This window comes from Rhinolophus sinicus, linkage group LG13 (assembly GCF_036562045.2).
Source record: "Rhinolophus sinicus isolate RSC01 linkage group LG13, ASM3656204v1, whole genome shotgun sequence".
Classification (NCBI taxonomy): Eukaryota; Metazoa; Chordata; class Mammalia; order Chiroptera; family Rhinolophidae; genus Rhinolophus; species Rhinolophus sinicus.
In genome coordinates this window covers 17,935,919-17,963,841 of record NC_133762.1, presented here as the reverse complement: position 1 = coordinate 17,963,841, position 27,923 = coordinate 17,935,919, and the positions used below count along the sequence as shown (strand labels likewise).

Genomic DNA, 27,923 nt, shown 5'->3' with positions numbered 1-27,923 from the left:
AGCAGCGCTGCTCTGCGGCGGGAACGTGGGAGGGAGCCACAGGCCCGGCCAGCAGGGCCGGTGTGCATTGGCTGCAGCCCCAGCGTCCTGCGTGGGAGGGTGGTAACGTGGAGGGGGTGGGGGGCGCGCAGGAAGCCTAGATGCTTATCTAGGACTGCAGAGGCCTGCATTGTTGATGGCTGTTCTGCAAAATTTAAATACTGAGCTGGGGGAGGGGAGCGAAACCCAGGGACAGCGCTTGCTGGTTTCTTCCCTCCTCTTGAACTTGAAAGTGGCCAAGTCATGTTTTAATGAATTCGCCGCAGCCCCCCTGCGGGCGGGGCGCTGGGTCGAGGCAGGCCCGGGAGACCCCCGCCACCCACTATTCAGGGCTCGCTCACCTGGCCTCTCATAAATGATGGCCTGCGTGCGAGGCCGAGAAGCAGGGCCCTAAGGAAGGCTTTATAATAGAGACATCAAATCAAGTGGAGATGGGACACGTGTGGAAGGGGTGTCTGTGTCCAGGGACGCCAGGGACATCTGCCCTCCTGGGCGTGTTCGAGGGACCTGGTGCATAGCCTCGGCCTCTGAATAACATTCCAGAAGGGGATTTGGTGAAACAGAAAACAGTGACGGTGTTTGAGTCTGAAAAGTGTACTTTCTAAAACAAGATCTAACGAGGCGCCTGAACCCCCCTCCCCCAGGGCTCTGCACCCTGGGTTCTGCTGGGGGCCCTGCCCCCATTTCCTGCTGCCTGATGGATTTGCTTCCCTCCCCCTACCCAAAGCCAGGAAAGACCGTCCCGGCTCCCAAAAGCAAGGCCGGCGTGCCCTCCAGTGGCGGCCAGCTGCACACACACACACACACACACACCCACACACCCTGTGCATACACACGGATACACACAAATACACATACACATGGACACACATACACATGAACACACACACAACACACACACACACATGTCCCTGTGTCTCTGAGATGGTTTGCTTCTCTGCGATGGCTTCTGAAGGCAGCAGCCCAGGATGGTCCCATGTGGAGTTTGTGATTCGATACTTTGGAGAAGTGACTTCATACTGCAGTCACACGACAGCAGTTTCTAACACTCTCCTTCCTCTCTTCTCTGGCTAAATCCCTCCCTTTGCTGTCAGCCTCTGTCCTCTGCATTTCCGCTCTGGCTCCTGGAGGGCGCGGTGCGGCATGAGAGTCGATGGCTTGGACGTGTCTGTCCCTCTGAGGCCCTCCTTCCACCCCACCAGCCCTGGTCTCCTTCCCTCCCATCAGGTGGCAGTCAGATGATGGGTCGCCTCAGCGAGCAGGACCTTCAGTCTTGCAGACAGGTGACAGGCAGTCCCTCAGGGGTGACATCTGGTTGCAGGAAGGGCCTGAAATGCCGCCCTGCCCGATCCTGGAAAGACACTGCTGAGGTTCCCTGCACCTTAGATTTCCTAGTCAGTCCTGGGAAGGAGGAGATAATCAGGTTTGTAAAGAACAAAAGAAACGAGGGTGAGAAATGAAGAAAGTTTCCAAAGGGAGACGCCTGCGGCTTTGTCAGAAAATCTGATTTCATTCCACACCCTTCCTCTGGGAGGAGACTGACATGACACGTGACACGAGGCCCCATCCAGGGGGGTCGCCTGCAGCTGTGAGCACAGCATCCCCTCCCGCCTCCCCAGGGCGTGGGGGACCTAGGGCTTGCACTTGGTCTGCCAGCCTGTCCCTGCAGTGTCCTAACAGACGCAGAGCCCTGAGCACACAAGCAGCTCCCTTGACGGACAGGAGGAAGGGACGCCTTCTTTCTGCTGGGTCCTGAGACAGAAGCCCAGGAGCGGGGACCTTTTCCTGTGGGCACTGCCATGATGTTAGGGGCCTGCTGGGTCTCTGAACAGGCAGACGATGCATGACTGGCGTCAGGGCCCCAGCTGGCACCTCCACCTGCCGCTGCTTTGCTGGGCGGCACTAGGGAGGTAACGTAAACACGTCCCTGCACACTCGTTCCATGGCTGGTGTGACTGCCAGGCACCAGCCAGGCACATGACCCAGCCCCATCTCACAGACGGTAACACTGAGTCCGGCGAGGGCTGGGGCTTGTCCAGCCGGCTGGTCGTGTAGCTGCCCCTGCCCTGCAATGCCTTGCAACCCCTCCTCTCACACCTGGCAGCTCGGGGAGCCCTAACCTCACATCTTCTCCAGGTAATTGTTCCCCTTCAAGGGACAATCCAGGCGTGCACTGAGGAGCTGTGTCCTGCCCCTCTGAGAGGCTCCTGACACTTGTCTCCTTGGGGACAGGTCTGTTGGACGACAGCCAGAGTGAGGTGGTGAGGGAGGAGGGGCCCAGGAGGCAGCACCCCCTCCCAGCACGCCGGCCCTGGCATTAGGTGTGGCGGGATATGTGAGGTCTGTCACAGCCACTCGGCTCAGCTGTTGCCATTGCAAAAATAGCCGAAGCTGATATGTAAATGAATAGACATGGCCGCGTGCCAATAAAACTTTATTTACACAAATAAGCAGTGGTGGGCAGATTTGACCCATTGTGCACACTCGTTGGATCATGTGACACCCCTCACAGCCCCCTCAGGGACTGCCAGCTGCCCACAAGTGTCCAGACGCCTTATCAGGCACCCAGGCACCTCAGTGGATGGGCTTGCCCGTCCTCAGAATCTCTGTTGTCACCACAGTCATTTGGGAACATTCAGAGCACATTCACTGAGCACCTGCTTCGTGCTGGACACTGCATTCAACCCTGGGGACAGGCGGGTAAAAAGACAGCCATGGCCTCCAGAGCCCAGCTCAGTGAGGGACACAGCCAACAGTCAAATACTGGCACAATAACTGTAAAATCGGAACTGTGACATGAGCTGTGGGTGCAGATGAGGCCAGTCGGGGAGCAGGTGATAGGGGACTGGCTTCTCTGGAGTGTCGGGAGAATTCCGTGAGAAAGGGGCATTTGTGCGAATTTCTGGAAGAAAGGTCAGCATTCACTAGAGAAGAAGGAAAAGCACTCCACAGATGGAAGGGCGTTGCAAAGACCAGTGGTGCGAGGCAGTGTAAGGAACGGCCACCTCTGCTGACTCAGGTGGTCAAGGGCTATAAGACGCGTCAGCGCCCAGTGGAATTCACTCTTCCAGCCAAGCTTTGCCCTTAAACGCTCACAGCTGCATCCAACTGCTAACTGTGTTGCGACTGTGTTCAGACAGAAAGCGTCCTCCTGTGTGTCTGCAAGGAAAGGCAAGAGGGCTGGTCTCTTCTTCTTCTGTTTGAACTTCTGACCTGCAGTTGAGCTGGACCCTGAAAATGCTAAACAAATGAGGTCCTTCCAGACTCGTGTCTGTGGGATTGTCTTCCTTTGTAGACTGTGTGTGTCTGGTTTCCCAAACCAGGTGCAGCACCGTGCTCTCCCGGGCCCCCTACTCTCCTCCTTCCCGTGTTGGCACCAAATGTGATCTGTACTTATCAAAGGCAGGGCCGCAGAGATGAAAGCACAGCCGGACTGTTCACCATCCTCCAGGCCTTCCGCCCAGAGCTCCGAGCGAGCCCTGCGGCCAGCACAGCACCCGCAGGGTGGGACCCCGCTGCAGCTCACTCCATCCCGGGGACGGTGTTTCTTTGATGAAAAGTATAAACAGCCTGTAAACTAAAACCCAGACTGACGCACTGTTCTTCCCCAACTCATTCCCTTCTAGAAAGTTCAGCAGTACACAGTCATCGTGCAGGCCACAGACATGGAGGGAAACCTTAACTACGGCCTCTCGAACACAGCCACCGCCATCATCACAGTGACAGACGTGAATGACAACCCGCCAGAATTCACCTCGAGCACCGTGAGTACCTGGCACCCCGCGGGGCCCATGGCTGCGACTGCCGTGTGCTTCTGTCCTTGCTGCTGGTGGGTAGAGGAGCTGGGCAGACATGGGGGTCGCAGAGGCCCTGGCAGTGGGAGGCCCGTGCCAGCATGACGCCTGTCTGGTACGTGCGGTAGGAGAGGGCCGGAGGCTGTGCCCAGGAGCTGGCCTTTGGGGGTGGGGGGAGGGGCGGGCTGTGCCCATGTGGCACCGTGACACCGACATTCAGTAGTTGTTGGCACCTCCAGAGCTCCCGGGACAGAGAAAAGTGCAAAGTGTTTCTGAATCCGGAGGAATTGACTGGTGACGTTGGGCCCTGGTGAGAGGCTGATGTCTCAGCCACTTTTGGAGGCATGCGTGTGTCTATGGGGGTGGACCAGTGGGGGTGGCTCAGATGGCCCAGAGCAGGCCCTGCAGCCGGCCCTCTATGGCCTTCTGTCAGCAGAGAGAGAAACAGGGTGTGGAGTTCACTGTGCGTTCTTCCCGTCGGGCACGGCTGGCGGGTTGCACCTGGGCCCCACACCAGGCGGGACCTAAGTGACCAAGAACTCACAATAGATGTCCATTCTGGGTCTAGAGCCCACGAGTCACAGAGATGATCTGCCCTCTCCCTGGGGACGCCCTAGGAGTGAGCTGTGGGGTCACAGCCACGAGTCAAGGGTCACATAGCTCCTGTCTGCAGGACGCCCCTTCCTGTGACGTCCTCATGGCTCACTCAGTGCCCAACACATTTGATGAGACCCTTCGGTGCCACCCAGCCGTCTTCAGCGGCACGGGCCTTTGCTCTGTCCCCACTCGCCAACACCCTCCCCATGACTCCCCAGCCCGCGGCAAGCAGTGCTGAGTCCCTGAGCCGTCTTTTCAGGCCCCACAAGTGGATCCTGACATAATGGGGCACGCATCCACCCTCGGGTGCCCGTCCAGCAATGAGGCAGGTGAGGAGGCTGGTACAGTCGGGCAGGGGGCGTCAGCGAGGGCTCGAAGAGCAGAGCTGGGAGGTTGAGGCTGCCCTGATCATCTCAGGTCACCTCCTCGGAGCCTCCCCATCTTGGGGGCAGGCCACTGGGGGGCCACGTGGCTGAGGATGTCAGAGCAGTGACAGTAACGATAACTAGCGCCCAGGCCCTCCCCAGGGCTTGCCCGTCAGCCTCAGTCCTCACCGGCCCCATGAGGGGCAGGACAAGTTACGGGAGGGTGCCAGGGCTCAAAGAGCCCAAGTCCCTTGCCCAAAGCCATGCAGCCTATAGTGGGAACAGCTGGGATGAGACTCCAGAAGTTGTGCTGTCATTATGCAGCTAAGGGAGAGGCAGCGGGAGGGGGCAGAGAGGTGGGGGGACGGACAGGAGACCCCTTCTTCTCCTGGTGGGCCAGTCACCTTGCTGTGAAGGCGTGTCACAGGCCGAGCCCCTCCCGCACCCCCTCCTCCTGCTTCCCCACGCCCGGAACCTCCTTGGTCCCCCACCCATGTCTCCATCTCAAATCACCGAGTCCCCAAATCCCACATCCCTCATCCTGCTTGCCTGCACCCCCATGGCCCCCCACATCCGCATGTCCTCAAGCCCCGGAATCCCCACATCCCATATCCCGCATCCCCAAATCCAAGGCTCTGGGCCTGGCTGGACCAGGCGATGGAGGGCGTCCCCAGGGGCGGTGCTGCGGCCTCGGCTGCGGGGGCACAGCGCCATCTGGTGGGCAAATGGCAGATCGCCGCGAGGAGGGAGCACTCAGGCCCCTGCCCACTGGTGAGGGTGCGTGGCTTCCGTTTGTTTGCTCCCCTTGGCCAGTGGACAATGGCCCAGGGGCCCAGCATCTCAAGGCGTTTGGTCATGGAGGGAGCAGCTCCCTAGGGACCCTTGGAGAATAATGATGCCCAGGCCCCAAAACCCCAGTGGGCACCCCAGTCGCCCGCACCTGGCCGGGCAGACTCAGCTATCCATCCTCCTTCCACCTGCGCCACCTTCTGCGACAGGGACAGGAGCACACAACTGTCTCTTGCACATGCCAGACCCATGCTAGTGCGTGACTTGGGTGCTCAGGTGGGCACCAGTTACCCCACTCTGCAGAGCGGGAAACCTGTCTGAGGCGACCTTGTACTGAGCCGCCGAGCCACGCAGCTGGCACCACCCATGGCATCATGGGGCCGCAGGTGGGCAGCCCACGGCGCTCAGAACCCATCTGCCCACTCAGGGGTCTCAGCCGGTGCAGGGAAGGTGCCCAGGTGCGAGGACCCCATTCCCAGGGACGCACTCCAGTTGTGGGGCTGTGACGGCCCTGTGGACCCTGGTGGTGAGGGGAACTCTGTCACTATTGGGCTCTAGCCCAGCCGTGGGGTTTGCCTGCTGTCTGGTGGGGCTCACTGTTCTCCCCGAATCCTCCTCTGTGCTAATGGGACCTTCCCCTGGGAGCCAGGTGGATTTCTGGGCGGAGCAGGATAGCTGTCAAAGGCCCACGCTCCGTGTGAAATCCGCCCTGCCTCTGGGGTGGGGGCACGTTTGAATTCTGGATTACCATCTAGGCGACCAAGTCCGTGCCAGCTCTGTTAAAATTCCTTCCCCAAATGTCAGCCTTTGCCTCCTGTGGGGCAGCAGAGACGCTGTCTCTGTGCCCGAAAACCTGAGAAATGAAATTGAAATCTCGTTATGGCTGGAGGAAAGTTAATACGAAAATCCTAACCCAGCTTTACCAGCTTAGGCTCTTCTTATTAAACTTGCATGAATTAGAACAGACTCTTCGAATAAACTTCACCCCAAAGTCTGGAAGGAAGCAGATTCGGGGACACACAGCTCTCCCCATGCCCGTGATTCTCAGAGGATGCGATCACAGCGACGATGGCACACATGGGGTGTGGTGGCCCCTCAAACCTTGGCTGAGGTGGGGTCTCTCAAGTGACGACACCCAGAACCCACCCCAGTAGTTTAAGCAGAGAGACGAGCTGCCACAGCACGTGAGGGCCAGGGGCGTCAGGTGTTGGGGCTCCACCGGCATCACCAGGTAGGGACCTCAGCTCCTGTTCCTGACGCTGAACCAGGCGCTGCCACCTGCCTGCTGCCACTACAGGCGCCAAAGCACAAGGCCAGCGCAAACGGTCTCCCTGTCCACCTCACTCATGATGGGAGAGCCTACTGTGTGCACACCCTCCTGCCCCCTCCAGGCCATTGGGGGACCACTTCGGAGGCCTGCAGCGCCCCCACTCCCCAGGAGCTCCCAGCTCCACTCCTGCGCACTCCCATCACCCGATGTCCAGTGGGGGGCTATCACCCCACACTTCTGTTCTTCCCGAGAGCTCCAGGAACCAGGTCACCCCCCACACACACAGACCCAGCACAGCCTTGTGCGTCCCCGAGATAACCTGCCTCGTCCCCCAACCCCCCAGCCACCAGCCCACCGTCACTGGAACACAGCATTACTGGAGGCCAACCAGCCTTCAATCTCCCGCGTTCTGAGAAAATCAAGCCTCTGGGGAAACTATGGTTGTCTGGTTTTCTGTTCGTCGCACCCCAGGAGCCCTCCCGACTGCCAGATGAGGCCTGCATTTAAAGTGCTCAGGGCAGAAAAATGTTGCAACAAACTGGGACCCAGAGCTGGGCTTCAAGTGCCATCTGTCCAAGGGCGCAGGAAGCTCCCGGTGGAGAGAACGGAAAGCTGAGTGCAGCCAGCGTCTGTCAGCCAGCATCCAAGGCGGGTCCCGTCTTGCCCGGGAAGACAGGGTCCCCATGGACTGGGGCGTGCAGGAAGCCGTCCCCGCCAGCGGCCCTGCACGGGTGGCATCTGTGGTGCATGCACAGGCTTTCGCAGACGGTGGGGGCCTGGCCCTTGAGCAGAAGTGAGCACTGGATGCAGAGTGGGAAAACTCCAGACGGCTGCGAAGTCAGAGCCATAAACATGCCTGAATAGTGAGGGCCGAGTGGCTGGTTCCCGACCTGCTCCACCAGGCACCTGGACCTTTGAAACTCACTGGGGGGTGGGGGTTAGATCTGGAGCAAGCAGAAATCCAGGGCTGCCGCCGCAAGTGCAGGGGAAGGCACTTCTTTGGCACAAAGTGACGCCGTGTTTGTTCCAGGCATATTTGGGCTGCAGCGTACGTGGGCACAATGCCAGCGGTCATCTCACTGTAACGTCGAGGTGCTGTGTCACAGCCAGAGCTGGTGACAGGGAGCCTGCTGTGCTCGGGCGCCTCTGGCTGACGTCAGGCGGTGCAAAGGATTCTGGGAGGACGAGGGCTGAGCTGAGCTGCCTCTGGATTCCTCCTCCTGCAATCCCCGCAGTGACGGGGCCAAGGGGTTCAGCCTTCTGAGCAAGGCCCCCCCGGCACCATGCCCAGCACTGGGGACTGACACTTTGTGGCACCCCAGGGTCCTAACCGCTCTCTGCAGTGTCCTCATCTGTAAGGGGTTAAGAATGGGGTCGCCCTGAGGAACTGGTGAGACAATGCATGGGCCGCACCTGGCCTGGCCCCCAGCACACAGTGCACACGGGGTGATCATTTTGGGGGACACCACTGTGAATACAACCAGAAATCACTAAGTATTTGTACAGATTTTGTGTCCTGGTTTTGTGGCTCAGAAGCACACTCCACAGTGGCAGGACTGGCCACGCAGTTTGCAGGGCCCAGGGCCACAAAGTATGAAGAATTTCAAGGCAGTGACAGTGACCGTTAAATCCAGCTCAGGGCCCTTCTGAGCTGGGCCACAACTACACAGGCCACATGCCTGTGCAGCCGCCCTGAGCAGTGAGCCTCACCTGGTAGGAAGGGCTCGGGTTTCTTTCTCCATCCAACAGACACACACACACACACACACACACACACACACACACACACACGCCACCTTTCCCTGCAGGTAACTACTGCTGTCATGTGAACCACACTTACTGATGGGCATGGCTTGCAGCCCTCATTGTTCTGGGACAGGTTTGGTCACCTGCTCGTCTGCAGCGCTGACCCCACCCCAAGCCTGTGACAGGACCACCAGCAGGGCAAGCCCAGAAAGGATTCTCCTCCAGAAGCCTGTGCAGCTGCCACGCCACTGCTATTTGCTGTCTTGCGAGCACACCCTGCCATCTCCCACACGTCTCAGATGTTTGCATTGGTCCTCTGAGGACATGGAAAGGCCTCAAGGGGACTTAGGAAAGAGGCCTGGTGTACGCGTGTGCGTGCCGGCAAGGCATAGTTTGGATGCGGATGTAAGCAGATGAGGCCCTCGGGCCTGCTGGGCCTCAGTGCAGGAGCCAGAGGCCTCTTGAGATGCCGCCAGGAACATGGGAGCAGCTAGGGGTGCCTCCCCCGGGTCGTAGGGAACCTCTCCCGACCTCTCCCTTCTTCCACAGCGTTCATAACATCTCTTTCTCACACTTTGCAGTATGCAGGGGAAGTCCCCGAAAACCGCGTGGAGACGGTGGTCGCGAACCTCACCGTGATGGACCGAGACCAGCCGCACTCACCAAACTGGAATGCCGTCTACCGCATCATCAGCGGGGACCCCTCGGGACACTTCAGCATCCGCACGGACCCTGTCACCAACGAGGGCAGGGTCACCGTGGTGAAGGTGGGTGTTCCGCTCACGTCCTGCCAGCCATCTCTGCTTGTGCCCGGCCACACACCCAGGACCAACTCAGCAGAAGTGATACTTGGGTTACGGGCCCACCATCCCTCACATCCAAGGACAAAGGACTGGACTCAACCTGCTAGTGGCAGAGGCCTGGTCATGTGACCTCCAGACAGGGCAGCCTGACCTGCCGCCCCCCCCACCCCAAGCCACTCTCCATCCCCTCCCTGAAGGCCGTTTCTTCTTTCATCTATTAATGGGTCAGTCGGGGTCCCTCCCACCTGCCCTGCAGTTCCTCAAGAGTGGGTTCCAGAGCGTGCCCGGCTGTGCCCGCTCCAGCCCCCTGCCCCGCCCACACCACCCACAGCCGCTGGGCTGACTCCTCTCACGGTGCAGACCCAGCCCCTCAGCTTTGAGTGAAGGGTCACTGCCATGTGTGGGGGAGGCAGCCCAGTCCAGACCCGGTGAGCAGATGCCACCACTCTAATTGAAACTGTCAGAGCAAAGTACCTATCAATTCCCCCATTACAAATGTGTTTCATTTTACCTGCCTTTTATTGGCTGGAATAGTCTTTCCGGAAGGCATCCTCACTCAGACCGGTGACAGTTTGTAATGCATGACGTGCAGCATCATTCCATGTCCTCCAGGGACACGAGCCAATAAATATGGCAGAAAGATCACTCCTTTAGTGGCTTGTTCATAAACAAAACCGCCACAATTTTATGAGACAGTAAATTTAAATGGAGTAGCCCCCATCCCCGGCCAACTCCCAGAGGGCCGTGGGGGTCAGGTGGGTGCCATGTGCGTGGAGGTGCCCAGAGCCGAGGAATCAAGCTGGCACCTGGGAAGGGTTGGCGGTCTCTGGCCCAAGTCCCTGGCGGGATGTTTCAGGGGAGGGGCGCCAGGTGATTCTGCATTGGGCACCTCAACAGACTGTTGGCCTGGGCCACCGAGGGTCCTGTCAGGGTGACAGCTGTGGGTACGAGGCCCCTCCTATAATCACACACCTGAGCACAATGCTGGGCGATGGACAGTGGTGACTGATGGGCAAGGAGGATGTCAGTCTGCCTCCCTACGTCCCCCAGCGACCTGTGGGGTACGGCTCACCCCCTCTGGCACCAGGCCCTGTGCAGAAACACCAGGGGTCCCACATCTGGCTGTGAGGACAAGGGTGCCCCAAGGTCACCCAGGGGATGGTGGGGGCTTCAGCACCGGAGCCCGACGTCCACCTCCAGCCCCTCCTGGGGGAGCGTCGGGCTGTCGGGAACCAGCGCCCCAGCTCTGTTTCCATGCCCACCGGTGCCCTTTCGTGCCTAGTTGTCAAATCCCTTCTCTTCGTACTTAACACCTTAGTTAATAGCAGTAGTGCGAAGGCAGGGGCAGAGGAAGGGGGACCCTGCGGGGGCTGGGGGGCCACCAGCAGCCAGGTGAAACTCAGTCTGCTGATGGTCATTGTCCAAATTAATTTCTCCCGGGGGGGTCACAAAATGGTGCTTTGAAAATTCTGTCGTTCCTTGGCTGGAATTCTTCTGTAAAAGGGGTTTTCCCTCATCAACAAGGGCCCTACGACAGCTCTGAAACAGGGGTCTGCAGCAGTCACAACAGATGCCCAGGTCCTGGTCCCCAGAACCTGCAAATGTGGAACGTGTCACCTGACGTGGCGACGGGGACCTTGCAGATGTGACTCAGTGAAGGGTCTTGAGATGGGAGATGACCCTGGTTATCTGGGTGAGCCCTAAATGGAGTCCCAGGGTCCTCGCAGGAGGGAGGCAGGAGGGGACAGTCGGGTGACGCGAGGGTGAAGCAGAGGTCGGGGACAGAGGGACTGGAGGTGCTGGGCTGCTGCAGGTGGAGGCGGGGCGGCGAGCACAGGCCTCTGGGAGCTGAAGAAGGAGGAAGCCGCCTCCGGGACAGTTCTGCTGCCCCTCACCTCAGCCCTGTGACACCGATTTTTCACTTCTGACCTCCAGGACTGTCAGATAACTGTGTTGTTCTAAGCCACGAAACAGGAACACAGAAGCAATAGAGAGTCTGGCGCGAAAGGCGCCATGAGACCTTGCTTCTTGACCTCTAATCCGCAGAGGACAGTCGGTGCACTAACGGCTACGTGTGGCCAGCAGGTGGGACCCACGGCTGCTGTAATGCCACATCAAGCCAGGCTTGTTCTCTCACAGCCCAGAAGTCAGTGTCCAGAACCAGTCTCACTGGGCTGATACCATGTTGTCAGCGAGGCCGTGCCCCCCCCATCCCGGAGGCTGTGGGCTCCATGTGCTTGCTGTGCCAGGTGGCGGCCGTCCTGCCCCTTCACAGCCAGAGCCACCAGCCCTCACGGCCTTCTGCTGTGTCCCATGTCCCTCTGTCTCCCTCCCACAAAGACCCTGGCGCTGCATTTAGGGCCCACCTGAATCATTCAGGGTCACCTCCCACCTCTGGGTCTGTAACTTCATCACGTCTGCAAAGTCCCTTTTCCCATGGGCGGGGACAACCGCAGGTTCTAGGGACGAGGACCTGGACATAGTTGGAGGATATTAACCAGCCAACCACAGTGATAAATTGTGTGTGTTTCATTTCCCCACTATCATTAAGAATGCATGGGTTTTTATCCATTCAGTGTGTTATGGTCAGCTGCAGTCGCTTGGCTTTGGTCTTGGGCTAGTATGTACGCCGTCGTCCGGCCCTGCGGGCGCCCCCTCCTTCGGGCCCCCGGGTACCCGCACAGCTCAGCCCCGGTCTCTCCCACTCCAGGCTGTCGATTATGAGCTGAACAGAGCGTTCATGCTGACCGTGATGGTGTCCAACCAGGCGCCCCTGGCCAGCGGGATCCAAATGTCCTTCCAGTCCACGGCGGGGGTGACCGTCTCGGTCATGGACGTCAACGAGGCCCCCTACTTCCCCTCGAACCACAAGCTGATACGCCTGGAGGAGGGTGTGCCCACCGGCACCGTGCTGACCACGTTTTCAGCAGTGGACCCCGACCGCTTCATGCAGCAGGCCGTGAGGTGGGCTGCCCTTGGGCCCTCAGAAGGGCTCCCCACACGTGAGTCCCCTGCTTTCCAGGCAGAAAGAGGAAACCAGAAAGTCCCAGTGGGGGCTCAGGCTGGACCCCACCTGCAGTGTCTTTCCAGGCGGGAACAATCAGACCCAGTCCTGGCACAGCCGGGGTCGCCCGCCTGCCTGACACAGGCAGTGGTCTCAATGCCACAGGCGCTCAGCCAACCATGGGCATTGTCCTGATTTGCACACGAGCAGGTGGGAGAGTCTTCAAGACGCAGCGATGTCTGGTATGAGGCTGGGTCCTGCTACAGACCTCACTCCACTAGCTGTACGACTTTGCAAATCACTTCTCTCTCTGTTCCTCAGTTTCCCCATCTGTGAATGGGGACGATGAGAGCATCTGCCCCCTGGGGTCCTTGTGAGGGCACGTAACCCCTCCACCTCGGTGACCATGAGCCACTGTTGTCGCCGTCCCACTGTGGGAAGACACCGCACAGGGCCAGAGGGCAAGCCCCCTGCTGAACTTGGCACCTAGGCTGGTGCCTCAGGAGGGAGGTGCCCTGGAGTGTGGCCGACAGGGCTGGGGGCTCCGGCAGCTGCGTCCTCCCCCAGTCCCTCACCTCACCTCCCACCTGCTCCCCCCGCAGATACTCAAAGCTGTCGGACCCGGCAAACTGGCTGCACATCAATGCCACCAATGGTCAGGTCACCACGGCAGCCATCCTCGACCGCGAGTCCCTCTACGTCAAAAACAACGTCTATGAGGCCACCTTCCTGGCAGCTGACAATGGTACGCCCCACTCTGGGTGACTCAGGGGTCACATGTGCCGTGGGCTCTGTGTCAGGGAGGCTGAGGGAGGCCGGCCAGCACCCAGAGAGCAGGGTAGGGTGGGGCGGCATGGTGCCAGGTGCCCTGTGCTGAGCCGGCATCCTTCAGTGCCCCTGGCAATTGCCCTGCCTGCATTCGTTCAAAGTCTGTCTGACTTCCTGGCTTTCTCGTACCCATCCGGTCATTCGCATGGCCACTCACTTGTGGGTGGCAGGGGCAGCCAGGACGGCAGCAGTCCGGCCGAGGTTGGTCCCAGCCCTGTCCTGGCTGAACAGCACGGCCTGAACAGCTTCTCAGCTTCCCCCCCTGTAAACTGAGGCGCATCTGAGCCAAGCAGCCCTTGCTGAGGATGCTGGGAACGGGGCCTGGCTCCAGTCAGCGCCATTACTGGTGCTCTTACCCCTGAGCCCTACTCTGCCAGCACATTCATCAGTGAAGAGGACAGATGAAAGCCCCCTCCCTCACACGGCTGACACTCGGGAGGCCAGTGTACCCACTAGAACCAGAGTCAGCCGCTACTATGTACTATACAAATGATAGTATAATAATGTCAACACGATCGAGGTTCGTTTTCTCACACATAAAAGAAGGCTGGAGGCAGGCAGCCCCGGGTCAGGCTTGAGACACCAGGCCCATGCTGGCCACTCCCGTGTCCTTGGCGAGTGGCAGCATGGTCCAGAATGACTGCTGGCGCTCCAGCCATCACAATCATCTTCTGGCAAACGGAGGAGCGGGGAGGGCAAGGGCACCCCCTGCCCTTCTGAGGACTTCACTCACAGCTCACGAAGGCCAGTCATGACTCAGAACTTAGTCACGAAGCCGTATCTCGCTGCAAGGGATGCTGAGAAATGTAGTCCCTTGGTCAGGCAGTAATGATCCCAGATAAATTTGGGAGCTCCGGTCCTTTTAAGGAAGAAAGGGAAAATGGCTATTGAGAGCCAACTTGGCAGTCTCTGCCGCAGGGAGACAGGTGACAAACAAGTCGACCAGATCATTTCAGGGAGGGAGAAGGGCTGGAAGAAAACAAAGCAGGGGGATGGGAGGGAGTGAGCAGGGCCTGCAGCTGAGCTCTTGGCTCCGAGGAGCTGACTGTGGGGCCAAGACCTGCGGGACCAGGAGAGACAAGCCAGGGGAAGACAGGGCGCGAGGGGGAGTCTCAGAGTCAGGAAACAGCACGTGCAAAGGCCCCAAGGCAGGACGTGCCTGGTGGGTTCTGGCAACAGTTGTGCCACTCAAATTCGCGAGGCTCGTTCCATAGCAAGTGAAAGCTGGGACCTGGCAACCACCCCGCCAGCCTTCTTCCTGCCTCCCTGACCCAGGGGTCCACGAGGTCCCTGCAGAGAGCCCGTGATGATGGTCTTTCCTCCATATCCCGTCCTTCAGGAGCTCAACCACTGAGATTAGATTAGAAAGTGACTTGAAGTGAATCTGTGCTGGAGCGGGGGGCCCGTGGAAGATACCCCACATGGGATGCAGGCCCCACGGGATTAACAGACTCCGTCTGCACTGCTGCCCATCGCGCGCTGTCATCTGCTTATCAAAGCAGTTCCCAAAGGCAGCACCAAGCCGCGTGTCCTTACATGTGTTTGGATGTGTTTACTAGGAGAGTAAAGAGACACACTGTAGGATACGTTCACATTCCTCAGCCAAAAAACGCAGCTGTGAGTGTGGGGGTCAGGAGCCGCTATCAGGAGCCAGAGCCACGGTCACATACTGCTGCCACCGCCCTCCAGGCCTGGCCGCCCCGCACATGTCCACGGCACCAGCATGGCTTGGGTGTGGGGGTCTTGGGGAGTGGGGACGGCCCCTGAGGAGTTCTGGGGCTAAGCAGAGCCCCTGTCTGCGGGGCGGGGAGGCCCTCCATCCCAAACCCGTCCTGAGAGCCTCCTCCTGTCTTCCTAGCAGACACACAATTCCTCTAATCATCCGTTTTGGTCATAAGCATCTGAGCGCAGGGCATGTGGCCCCTGGAGCCCGCTCGGGGGGCCAGGACTACCCTGAGGACAGGCCTGGGCTTTGCCCCACGACCCCCTCAGGCTCCCAGAGGGGCACAGGGTCCCGACTGTGGCTCTGAGCTCAGGGCACCGTCTCCTGCAGCTTTGCATGGCGGCGGCGTGAGTGCTGTGTGCACACACCGCTGTGGGCCATGTGCAGTTGAGTGTGCGTGGCCTCCAGCCGGTGGTGGCACAGGTTTGGGGCTGCGGTTGAGGCTGTGGGGCTGTCCCAGGGGCTGTGGTCGTGGAGCCTCAGGAGTGAGCCGTGGGTCACCCCGTGTCTGTCCCTCAGGGGTCCCCCCAGCCAGTGGCACTGGGACCCTGCAGATCTATCTCATCGACATCAATGACAACGCCCCTGAACTGCTGCCCAAGGAGGCGCAGGTGTGCGAGAAGCCCAGCCTGACCGCCATCAACATCACCGCGGCCGACGCCGACATGGACCCCAATGTCGGCCCCTACGTCTTCGAGCTGCCCTTTGTCCCGGCCGCCGTGCGCAAGAATTGGACAATCACCCGCTTAAACGGTGAGCCGCCCCCGGCCCCAGGACGATTGGACAGAGTCTGGGGTCCAGCCCCCCAGGGGCCCGCCGCCTGAGAAGAGTGGGCAGCAGAGATGGGGTCCAGTCCCACGAGAGCCCTGTCCCTGCCCGAGCCCCCGGGGAGGCTGAGGACGCTGGCCCCACCCAGCCAGCCCCTGAGGAGGTCACTACCCAGGTCTTGCTGGTGTAGCCAGCACAGCCGCAGACACCTTGATGGGACTGGCCGGCCAATACATTTCTTGAGGGTACCTTCCTAGACATGGGCTTGTACAAAAGGGCACCCAAGTTCTGAAGTTTCGCCAGCTCTGCGAGGATGCGTCTAGAAAGGTTCCGCCGATTCCCAGCTTCCTGAAGTACAGGAGCTGGCGGTTCCCCAAGGCCTCACCAATACTGGGTGTTACTGTTTCCAAAAGCATTGTTCCAATTTCTCAGCCAAAATCAGTGTTTGCATTTGCATCTCTTGACTACCCGTGGGCATTCTCTCCTATACTTATTGTCCATTTTGTGATTCTTCTGTGAACTGTCTGGTCAATGCCTTTGCCTATTTTTCTTTAGGAAGGTATTTTTTCTGATTGATTTGGTAAAACTCTTTCTATATTAAGGAAATCATTTCTTCATCCCACATGTTAGAATTGTTCTTCTCATAAATTGCCAGTGTCTTTTAACTTTATGGTAAGATGCAGTGTGCGCGTGTGTACGTGTGTGTTTGTGTGTGTGTGTGTGTGTGTTAACCAGACACTAGATCTCCATGCTATCAAATTTAGTCCTTTCCCTCACAAGTCTTGCTTGGGAAGGGGGGCTGGCCACTTACTGTCACTTTGTGCCAGGTGACTACGCCCAGCTCAGCTTGCGCCTCCTGTACCTGGAGGCGGGAATGTACGACGTTCCCATCACCGTCACAGACTCCGGGAACCCCCCTCTGTCCAACACATCTGTCATCAAAGTCAAGGTGTGCCCGTGCGATGAGAACGGCGACTGCACCGCCGTAGGCGCTGTGGCAGCTGCTGGTCTGGGTACCGGCGCCATCGTGGCCATTCTCATCTGCATCGTCATCCTGCTGAGTGAGTACGGCGGCTGCTGAGGGCGTCTCAGTGTGAGCCCTCCGTCCGGGGTGGCGGGAGGAGGCAGCGCCCAGCTTGCCCCGCAGCACATGTCCCCGCTGGGGACCTGTCCGAACCCCCGTTGAACTGGTTGTAAGTAATGGGCACAGGCCCTCGTGGCCATACACACATCACTCGGGCACATTCAGATGAGCTGTCCCCATGCACAAGTGTGCACATGCCAAACAGCACACACACGTGCATGCACACATGCACAAGCGTGCGTACACTCACACACGTGCGTGCACACATGCAGAAGCGTGCATACACTCACACACGTGCGTGCACACATGCACAAGCGTGCGTACACTCTCACACGTGCGTGCACACATGCACAAGCGTGCATACACTCACACACGTGCGTGCACAATGCACAAGCGTGCATACACTCACACACGTGCGTGCACAATGCACAAGCGTGCATACACTCACACATGTGCGTGCACACATGCACAAGCGTGCGTACACTCTCACACGTGCGTGCACACATGCACAAGCGTGCGTACACTCTCACACACGTGCGTGCACACATGCACAAGCGTGCATACACTCACACACGTGCGTGCACACATGCAGAAGCGTGCATACTCTCACACACGTGCATGCACACATGCACAAGCGTGCGTACACTCTCACACACGTGCGTGCACACATGCACAAGCGTGCATACACTCACACACGTGCGTGCACACATGCACAAGCGTGCATACACTCACACACGTGCGTGCACACATGCACAAGCGTGCATACACTCACACACGTGCGTGCACACATGCACAAGCGTGCATACACTCACACACGTGCGTGCACACATGCAGAAGCGTGCATACACTCACACACCTGCATGCACACATGCTCCTGCTTGCACACACACATGCACAACGTGCCCACACGGACACACGCAGCAGCTCACGACGCGGCCCTGCCCCCGCAGCCCTGGTCCTGCTGTTTGTCGTGTGGATGAAGCGGCGAGAGAAGGAGCGTCACACGAAGCAGCTGCTCATCGACCCCGAGGACGACGTGCGTGACAATATCCTCAAGTACGACGAGGAGGGCGGCGGTGAGGAGGACCAGGTGAGACCGCGCCGGGCGGCGCCGGGCGGCTCCACAGGAAGGCGTCTTGTCCTTTGTCACAGCGTGAAGGTGGCCCCCGTCCGCTGAGGAGGGCAGAGAAGGGCCCGGGACGCTCTTCCCCTCGGGGTGTTCCTGCCGGTGTCCCCAGGCGCCTGCACCGGCTTCCTCCCCACAAGGGCCCCCCTCCTCGGTGGCTGCCCTCAGCCAAGGGCCTGGCCTGTGCGCCCCGGGGGGGGGGGCGGCCAGGTGACCAGGAGGCAGTGCCCCTGGGCGGCTGCTGCCTGGTTGGATGCTGGGCCCACCGTTGGCCATCAAGGGACTCGGGACAAGTCCTTACCTCACTACAGCTAGTGTCCCCCTAAAGCAGGGTGACAGCAGCCCCAGCTCCGGGTTGTTCCGAGGAACAGACGAGGAGTGTGGTGGGAGCTGAGCAGTGTGGGCAGGGGTCCACCTTGAGGGGCCGTCAGGCGGGGAAGGCAGCCCAGGGGCGCAGACCCCACACATGCCTTGCGAATGGGCAGGATTTGGACGAATGGAAAGGATGTGGGCACTGAGGGAAGGGCAGACCAGGTGACGGAATAGGACAGTGGGCTTCTCGGGTGCCTGTTGTCCCCACCTGTGCCTCCCTCCCTGACCCCTCACTCCCCCACCTTCCCCCTTAACCCCTCCCCACCCAGGACTATGACCTCAGCCAGCTGCAGCAGCCGGAGGCCATGGAGCACGTGCTAAGCAAGGCGGCCGGCGTGCGGCGGGTGGATGAGAGGCCTGTGGGCGCCGAGCCCCAGTACCCGGTCAGGCCTGTGGTGCCCCACCCAGGGGACATCGGCGACTTCATCAATGAGGTGGGTGCTCGGGCAGGGGTGAGGGCCTGAGCAGGGCCTCTTCTAAAAGTAGAATCCGGGGCCAGCCCGGTGGCTCAGGCAGTTGGAGCTCCGTGCTCCTAACTCCGAAGGCTGCCGGTTCGATTCCCACATGTGCCAGTGGGCTCTCAACCACAAGGTTGCCAGTTTGACTCCCGCAAGGGATGGTGGGCTCTGCCCCCTGCAACTAACATAGGCAACTGGACCTGTAGCTGAGCTGCGCCCTCCACAACTAAGATTGAGGGGATGGCAACTTGACTTGGAAAAAGTCCTGGAAGTACACACTATTCCCCAATAAGGTCCTGTTCCCCTTCCCCAAAAAAAAAAAAAATTTAAAAAAAAAAAAAAAAAAAAAGCAGAACCCTATCAACGTGCACAAACACTGCTGGGCCCCGGGGGGCAAGGGGCAGATTCAGACGTGGCCTCTGCCAGGCCTTGGGCCGAGCCCCTCAGCATCCCACCCTGTCCTGTGAGGGGACTGGCCCTACCCCATGTGCTCGCTCCTCCTGACTGTGTCTGAGAGGGGCGGCCACACTTACGTCTCTGCCTACATTGGAATCCAATTCTAAAAGAACATATTGAAACAACAGAGCCAGGGAGGGGGTCAGCAGAGATGACAGAGACTTCCCAGAACATTCCCCGAAACAGAACACATGAAGCTTCCACAACTGCCCAAAAGCTGCTCGGCTTAGATAATATTTACTATCTCCAATGTAGTAAAATTTTTAAAAGCCCAAAAAGTACATCCTCGCCAATCTACCATTAAAAGCCCACTTTTGAATAACTCTGGGAGGAAGGTGGAAACGGACGCTACACACCATTCAATGCCGAATGATCGTTAAGAGCTGGGCAGTGAGGTGGGCCGGCCAGCCAGCCACCGCCCTGCACACCTGGGCCACCCTGTGGGGGGCGGGGGCCTCCCAGAGCCAGCGCAGACCCGGTGCCTCAGAGCTGTGCGTGTCCCTGCCATCACTGGCGGGGCTACTCCCGGGGGTCCCACCGGCCACCCATAGAGCCGAGCTGGATGCTTCAGGACCTGCACTCAGGCAAGGGCCGGGCTCCTGGGCGGGTGCCACCATACCTGCCACATGCTGCATTTTGTTTGTGGGGATACTTAACGTAACACCTTCGGAATTCTGACTTCTGGCCGCCACAGGTTCACACCTCGTGTGGCAGTGACCATGGAGTCGGAATGTCCACCGAGGCCCCCCTGCCCAGCCCTCTGGCCTCCTGCCCGTGGCCGGCTGCCTCCGGCACTCTGCCACGGTCCCTTTTCGTACACACCAGTTCCTGCTCGGTTCTCTGAGATGCCCTGTGGTTAAACATGGGGCATTGACTGAGCACCTACAGCATGCCAGGCCCCACAAATGCCTTCCTACCTGCCCCCCAATGCCTGCCCAGGCTCCCCATTCCTGCTCCTTCAGACCCCCAGGGCTGAGGTCCCACACCCTCCACCCTAACCCGTGTCCTGCCCCCAGGGACTGCGCGCCGCCGACAACGACCCCACAGCGCCCCCCTACGACTCCCTGCTGGTCTTCGACTACGAAGGCAGCGGCTCCACGGCGGGTTCGGTCAGCTCGCTGAACTCATCCAGCTCTGGGGACCAGGACTACGACTATCTGAACGACTGGGGGCCGCGGTTCAAGAAGCTGGCGGACATGTACGGGGGAGGCGAGGACTAGCCAGCCTCACGTCCCGGACACCGTGGGACCAGCACCCGAAAGAGGCCGGAGGAGCAGGCCTGCAGGAGGCCCCGGCCTTCCCGGCCCCTGCGGACGTGTCACTTAGTGGTGCGCTGGGGGTCTCTCCCCGCCCCCGCCCCCAACACAGCTGTCTGGCATGAACACTTCTCGCCCCGGCGCACCCGCCGCCCATCACGGTAGCTGACTTATCACTAAAGGAGAGCGAGAGGCACTCGGTCTTAACTTGAATTTCTTAGAACAGAAGCACTGTTTTTAAAAAAAAGAAAAAAAAAATGAAAGTGCCTTTTGGTACATGTATCAGTTTCCCTCAAACTCAGGAGTGACTGAAGCAGACAGACCAAGGCCCCCCACCCTGGTCCTAAGCACCCCCAACCCAGCTTGTCCCAGCTCTGAAGGCGACAATTAAGGAATGGGGAGGATCTTTTTTTTTTCTTCTTTTTTGGTCTTTTATTAAGTAGAAAAGAGGGTGATTCGCTGGACAAAATTTACAAAGAAAAAATAGTTTGGGGTCCAAATTGCAACAGCCCTCTGCACTTTTGTGCTGCGCTATACACGGTGGGGCGGGTCTCCTGGGCCCCTTGGGGGTTCCCGAGTCCAGTGGGAGGTGGGGAGGCCCAGCCTTGGCTCTAGCAGCAGGGTGTCCCCTGGAGCCAGCCACGCCCACAACCAACGTCATGGCTGTAGGGGGGTGGCTTTCCCAGGATTTTGGGCCGCCCTGACTCCCAGATGCTGTAACTAGCTGGGGCAAGTGGGGTTCCCAGGGACCATCCCTGATGCTCCCATCTCTGACCTTGGCTGTCCGCCTGGCCCCTCCAGTCAACCCCCAGGTCTCCCCCCAGGCCCGACTGTCACCCTGACACCACACAGATCCCCCCCGACTGCCTTTGGTCCAAGAAGCCACAGCCCAAACCAGCAAGTGTTCCACCAAACCTTGGCCTGAGCCCTCCACCCTGTAGACCAGACCCTGCCAGAGGCACAGCGAACAGTGTCAGTCCTCGCCCCTGACCGCTCCCAATGCCGCCGGCCGCCCGGGAGCTATGCACACTGCAGGGCCGGCTGAGCCTCCTTCCTGTTCCAGGGGGCGCCTTGGGCAGCCTCGCTCCCTGCCCAGCCCTGCTGGACCGGTTTTCCCATGCTGTGAACCAACGTGGACAGTGGCGATCTGCTACGAGTGGCCAGAGAGATCGGCCTTGCTGACCATCGGCCCCACAGATGCTTCTGGACGCACCAGCTGGAGACAGCCGCCCGTCTCCTTTCCTTTGGACTCACGTCAGCACCAAGCAGCTTTCCACTCTCAGAGCTGTCACTGCCCTTTCGATGGGCAGTCTGACTCAAGTGAGAGGCCAGGGGAGTCTGTTCCATGGGACGGTGGAGGCTGTGTCCCGGGGACCCCGTGGGGAGACTCCTGCTGCCTTTGCACCTGGTGCCTCCCTCCCTGGTGTGAAGGCGCCTCGGGCCAGCGGGAGGCAGGCACCCTCGCAGTGGGATCCCTGCACCGGGCTGGACCACTCTCCGGCTCCTGAGGAAGGGTGAAGGGTGCCACTGGCCCGGCAGGACTTGGTATCGGAGCCCCCCAAGGGGAATGGAGTCCCAGCACTGACAAAAGACAAACTGGCCAGCCTCGCCCGCCCTGGAACCCTGCCCACAGCGGCTCCTGGGGTCAGGGAGGCACCTGGGGAGCTCGGTGGTGGTGCGGGTGCTGGGTCCTTGAGCGCGTCCTCAGCCTACGGCCTGTCCCCGTTGCGATTGTCATCCTCTTTTCTAAACAGCTTTGGCCTCAAAGATGAACTTGACTGCACACGCGTGTGTGATGCGTGTGGGTGTGTCCCCGCTGGACGTCAGGGTTCTTCCCCAACCCAAACTCATCACCAACTCTGTGCACTCTCCCAGGGCAGAGCTGGGGTTACACGCTGCCGCTGTGGCCTGAAGCGGGCTCTGTCCGTTCTGCCCCCGTCCATGGCTGCCCACGGAGGGGGAGATGGACGGAGGAGGAGGTCACTGTGTCACATGCTGGATGCCCTCCCCCCATGCAGAAGACAGGCATCTCACACATCAGGGGCTGACCTGCCAAGGGGAGGGGTCCGGGACCCCCAGTCCTGAGCTGTGCTATGCAAATCATGGGGGTCAGGTAGAGGAGACGTGCCCCCCAGTCAGGGGAGAGGCTGCTCTAGGGCTCACTGGTGGGGTCAGGGCTGGTGGGAGGTGAGCTGGGATGTTGCTTTTGTTTGTTTGAGGAAAGCTCACCCTCCAGCCTAAGTTGTAGGTGTGACTACAGCTCGGGAGCCGAGGCAGCTGTGGACGCCTCTCTCTGAAATCCCGAGGCCTCCTTGGGGCCCCCAGGCCCGGGGCTCTGCCCAACCCAGCCCAGCCCAGGATGCAGCACCCTGAACACCAGGCAGACGACCCCTTAGCGACCCCTGTGCTGCCCCTCTGCCTTGCTCCACTGGGGAGTGAGGACATGGGCGTCCCGACCACGTGCCTCCCTCTGGCTCCTCTCCCCTCTCCCCTTGCCTCTCGTCACTGCCAGGTCCCCAGTGCATTTTGCCTGAATAGTGCAGGCTGAGGCTGCAGCAGCCCGCTGGGGGGACGTTGCTGGGGGCCTTCTCATGCCCATCTGTACTTCCAAACAGCTGGACAGCTGCTCCCTCTCACTCCCACCCCGGAAAACCCCTGGGGGCCAGAGAAAGATGGGGTTCCCACACCCTGCCAGATCTACCCCGGAACTCTGTTCCAAGGCCAACGAGTTAGCATGAGCTAAACGTACAGTCAGTGCCAAACGTCTCTCTTATTAGCGTGTAGATAGGACGTGTCTGTGAGCAGGGGCCAGCCGCTGGAGGCTCAGATTTGGTCCAGGTGAAATGCCAGGGCATAGTTCAGTTCCTTTAGGGGATTTTCTGTGAACAGGAAAGTCCTGTGCTGTCAGGTGGTGTCGGGACGCCCTGGCCGTGGTCGGTGGCTCCCCCTGCTGAGGGCCGCCGTGTGTCCTGGCCTCAGCACCCCCCACCTGGCCAACCAGGCCTTCTCTTCGTGTCCTTCAGCACATGCAACGTGCGAGCCCCCCCAAGTGTCAGGGTAACGTCCACTCGCCAGAGCCAGATGCCTCAGTTTCCCCAGGTGAGCACCAGCTGCCACATGGTCCCTTGAGATGCAGCTCTGTTCTCTCCAGGGTAAAAAGCTGGGGGAGAGGAGTCTCAATCTTGGTCAATGCTGAAAGGAATAACACCAAAAAAACCACGACAAAATCTGTCCCCAGCGCGTCCCGTCACTCACAGCAGCGCAGGGTCCAGGGGGCCGCTCCGAGCAGCGGGCCCAGCGGGGAGACGCCTTTCTGTATCATCGGAACGCGTTCTGCTTTTCCTTTCTCTCCTTTTTCCATCCTGACCTTTTTGTTTTTGTTTCGGTTTGTTTTGTTTTTGCATGTTTCTTTTTGAAAATGGACAAAACGTGCAGCAGCCCGCATGACTGTGGTTGTTTCGGGGAAAGACACCAGAGTAAGATGTGTTCACACTGCGTCTCTGAGCATCACGCAGACAAATGTTCCGACGTGTTTTGTAAAATCGTCAACAGCACAACTATTTTGTATTGTTGTTTGTATCATTTTGTACCAAAAAAAAAAAAAAGGGAGAAAAAGGGAAGCGCGTCGATGTTTTCAATGTGTTTTTCGTGCCGGGTGGTCTTGGTTCCACGCTGAGAGCAGCGTTGCTGAGCCGTGTGTCCTGGAGCGGAGGCAAGCACTGGCACACCGCTCAGAGGAGTAAATAAAGTCCCCTTTTAAAGAGTCGGCCTCCACCTGGCTTGTGTGTCCCCACGTGTCCAGGAAGCTGGTGGCGCTCCGGGATAGGGGATGGGTGAACGTGGGGGTGTGGTGTCAACGGGGGACCCGTCCACTCAGCACACAGGTCTCGAGCACCTGCTTTGTCCCAGGCTCTGTTTGGGCTCTGGGAGCACAGACATGAGCAAAGCCCCGCCCAGCCCTCACACCTGTGAGGCCCAGGGAAAGTGTGCAAAGAAAGGCTCACATGCCGTGTGTCTCAGTGTCGCAGTGTTCTCAGGCGTCCCCACTCATGCTAACAAACTGTTAAATGAGGTCCGTTCCCCTCCCACCTGACAGGTATGCCTTCCTAAGATGTAGGAGGCCTGGTCCAAAGTTAGAATTCTCACGCCCCCTAATTCCCTCCATGCCCTGGCCTCCTCCCCCCAAGGGGGCTCTTCCATCTGGTGGGAACACAACCCCCACCAAGTCACAGCCCCCCAGGCTGAGAACCCAAAGAGGAGCGGGTCCACACCACCAGCTCTGATTGACTTAGCCTGGTCATGTGGCCCAGCTGCCTTTGCCCTCTGGCCTGAATCAGAGCTGGAGGAGCCAAGGCGCTGCCCCACACCTTCCTGGTCATAAAGCCACACAGGAGCCGGACCAGCTGGACCCGCAGAGGCTCTGCCCTGCTCGGGGAGACAGAGTTCAGGAAGGCTGAGTGGCCGCCCAGTCACCCCACTAGGAAGTGCAGGCTCAGACCCAGAGCTGCTTCCCGACTCTCCTCTCCGCCCCTGCACTCACGCACCCCCCTTTTACTTGGGCACACATTTGCATCCACAATGACTTGCACAACAAAAAGTCACTCAGCCTCATTACATGCGGCTGGTAATTACAGGCACAATTAGCCACTTGCTAATGTTGCGGGTGCCGAGCCACTAATTACTTTCACAATTAGGCAACTGCTGTGGGCCTGTGACAGGCAGCCCAGTGGTGGGGGCACACATTCCTTGTAATGTGGCCCCAGGACCAGGCCCTGGGGTGGAGAGGGACAGTCTGCTTAAAGACACCCCAACTCCACAGCAGAGGGCTGGTTATCCCAGAGGTAGGGACCTGGCCAAAATAACCCCCAAGTCCAGCCGGGAAGCCCCTCCCTGACTCCCAGGGACCTTCTCTTAGGTCATTTCACTAGACAGAAGTCTCAGCCCCTCACCTGTAAGTGGGACAGCAGACCATGGATTCGAGGGTGGTGGTGGTGGAGGGGGGGGCATTCAGAGCGGTCAGTTCACAGGTGTGCACCGGCAGAGCCCCTGGGGCCAGGCTGCTCCCCCAGTGGTGGCAGCCCACGCTGCCGGGCAAGGAGGCCTAGCCCCACTGGCTGGGGGGACTCTGGGACAGGCGTGCCAGGGGACAAGCACTGCCCAGGTGCATGAGCCACACACCCCACCCTACCCCCAGGATGCAGTGACATGCTAGGGCCACAAGGGCTGCGCCCTCCAATGACAATGTTGGTGGCTACGCTGATGCATGGGCACCACCACCCCCCAAAGGTCCACTTAGGAGCTGTTTTTACTTAAGAGAGAAATAAACTTCTCTGAAGCTGATTTTAACTGATAAACGCAGAGCGGGCACTGCCCCCGGAGAGTGGGCGCCCCCGGCAGCTGTCCCCAGCACCCATCCCTCTCATCCCAGACCCTAGGAGCCCGGCTCTCCCAAGTGCACACACCCCTCCCCCACCTGCCCACCAGGATGCTGCCCCACCCGACCCGACAGCCCACAGCCAGGCTGGGGGGATGCTGATGGAGGCAGGACTCCGGTGTGGAAGAGGTCCCTGACTAGAGAGGCCATTGGCGGGGTTGGGGGGTGCTCAGCTGTCAGGAGTCTGCAGCACTGGATGGCTGGACAGTGTCTCCCGGTGAGATTGTGAGACACGCTCTGACACCCACGACTCGCAGCCCTCACCACAGCCCTGAGGAGTCACAGGTGGAGACCAAGCCTCCAGCACCTGCCTGAGGCCCCTTCCTGTGAGCAGGGATGCTGGCCCACTGGCCTGGCCCCAGCCCACAACGCCCAGGGCCGGATATCTCTGTGCACAGTCCTGTGGCACCTCAGACCCAGGCGCAGTGCAGGGCACAAATGCTGGTCTCTCTTGACCACCCCCCCACCTGCGGTTTTAAGCAGCCTCGTGGGAGGGAAGGGGCCTCAGTTGGTCCCTGGGTCCATGGGTGGGGAGCAGAGTGAGTGGTCCTACCAGCCCTCTCCATAAGCGGGACCCAGGCCCAGAGACTTCCAGAGACAGCAATGCCTGAAAATCACCCCCACACTCCCCCCTGCTGCACCAGCTGCCCAGCCAGCAGCCCCTGGAGGCCTGGGAGGCAGTACCCTCACCCTGACTCAGCCCTCGGGGGTTGGATCAGAATGAGGGGGCATTTTGGGGGCACTTCATAAGCACTGAGTCATCCAGACAACATTAGGCCTCACCAAAGAAAGGTCCTCAAGCTCGACAGGGAGCATAGGCCCCGGGTGCCCGCGGAAGGGAGGGGGGAGTGAGGTGTGGCCAGGTGGAGGGAGTCACACACGCGGGCAGACTTCAGGAGCTTCTCCCTCCGCCCTCCCCCAACCCATGTGCTCCATCACACCCTCCCAAACGCCCACCACCCCCACAGGCAGAGACCACCCCCAGCCACCCACCAGCCTCCCGACCCACCCCGCGCAGGCTCGGTAGGGCTCAGGGCTGGCTTAGGACGCTGTCCGCGGTGCTGACCCTCCAGCCGTGGGCCCCGCTCCTGTGTGGTTTCGGAAAATGCCCACAGGGACTTCTGCCTGTTTAGGAATAAACTGTCTGCTTGGAAATTTACCTCAAAGATGAGCGTGGGGACAGGGAGGCGTGAGGTCGGACCCCACTGAGCTCCGGCGACAAGGATCTGACTTCTTCCAGCACTTTCCCGCTGGGAGGCTCCCAGGCAGGGAGCCCGGCAGCCTTCCCAGGACTCCGTGTGGGTGGCGGCCCGTGGCAAAGTGCTGAACCTCCGTGGGTGAAGCCTTCCCGCCCAGGGCCCTCCCCTCGCTGTCTCTGGTTCCTTAAAGCAACTTGATACGGTGGTACCTCGATTTTTTAACGTAATCCGTTCCGGAAGACCGTTGGAGTTCTGAAACGTTTGAAAACAGCAAACAGCTAGGCCTCAGGATCTTGCACTCAGCGGAAGCCACGTGACATGTTCGCTTCCGAGGCGTGTGCAAAAACTGAAGCATTTACTTCCGGGTTTACGGTGTTTGTAAACCGAAATGTTTGTCATTGGAGATGTTCGAAAACCGAGGTTTCGGGACAGAGCCAGCAGTGCAGTTTCCAGGCTCTCGGCCTCACATAGACAGGTGCTGGCTCAGGTAGTAAATGGCCATCAGCTGTGATTGGATGGCCATCAGCTGTGGCTAGTTGGCCGTCAGCTGTAACCAGTGAGCCATTGGCCACTAATGTAACTGCCGTGGCTATGCTAGCAGAAAAATGGGGGCTAGCAAGAAGATGGCGGCTGGGCTGGCAAGTGCGGATTGCAGTTAGCACGGTGGAGTGCGGGTTGTGGACAGTGTGGCTCCTGCTTCCTGTGTCTCCAACCCAGCCGCCATCGAGAATATAGTAGTATGACTCCCCTATCTATAGCTCCGTGGGTGTTCCTTTTTGGCCTCACCATGTCCTGTGTTCTTATGTGGGGAG

At 59.5% G+C, this 27,923-nt stretch overlaps 1 protein-coding gene across 3 annotated transcripts in view; it reads left to right on the top strand.

Annotated features, from left to right (window-relative positions):
* Positions 1–20,736, top strand: part of CDH4 (cadherin 4) — a 398,533-nt gene extending 377,797 nt beyond the window's left edge. For 2 of the 3 annotated variants that reach the window (XM_074317411.1, XM_074317410.1), the window contains exons 8-16: positions 3,666–3,803; positions 9,182–9,367; positions 12,114–12,367; positions 13,010–13,152; positions 15,478–15,711; positions 16,554–16,787; positions 17,761–17,900; positions 18,578–18,742; positions 20,239–20,736. In XM_074317411.1, coding sequence (XP_074173512.1) covers positions 3,666–3,803; positions 9,182–9,367; positions 12,114–12,367; positions 13,010–13,152; positions 15,478–15,711; positions 16,554–16,787; positions 17,761–17,900; positions 18,578–18,742; positions 20,239–20,442 — 1,698 coding nt within the window. In that variant the 3' untranslated portion in view covers positions 20,443–20,736. The remainder of the gene's footprint in view (positions 1–3,665; positions 3,804–9,181; positions 9,368–12,113; positions 12,368–13,009; positions 13,153–15,477; positions 15,712–16,553; positions 16,788–17,760; positions 17,901–18,577; positions 18,743–20,238) is intronic. The other variant, XM_074317409.1, reaches the window with a different exon arrangement.
* Positions 20,737–27,923: the final 7,187 nt, after the last annotated feature.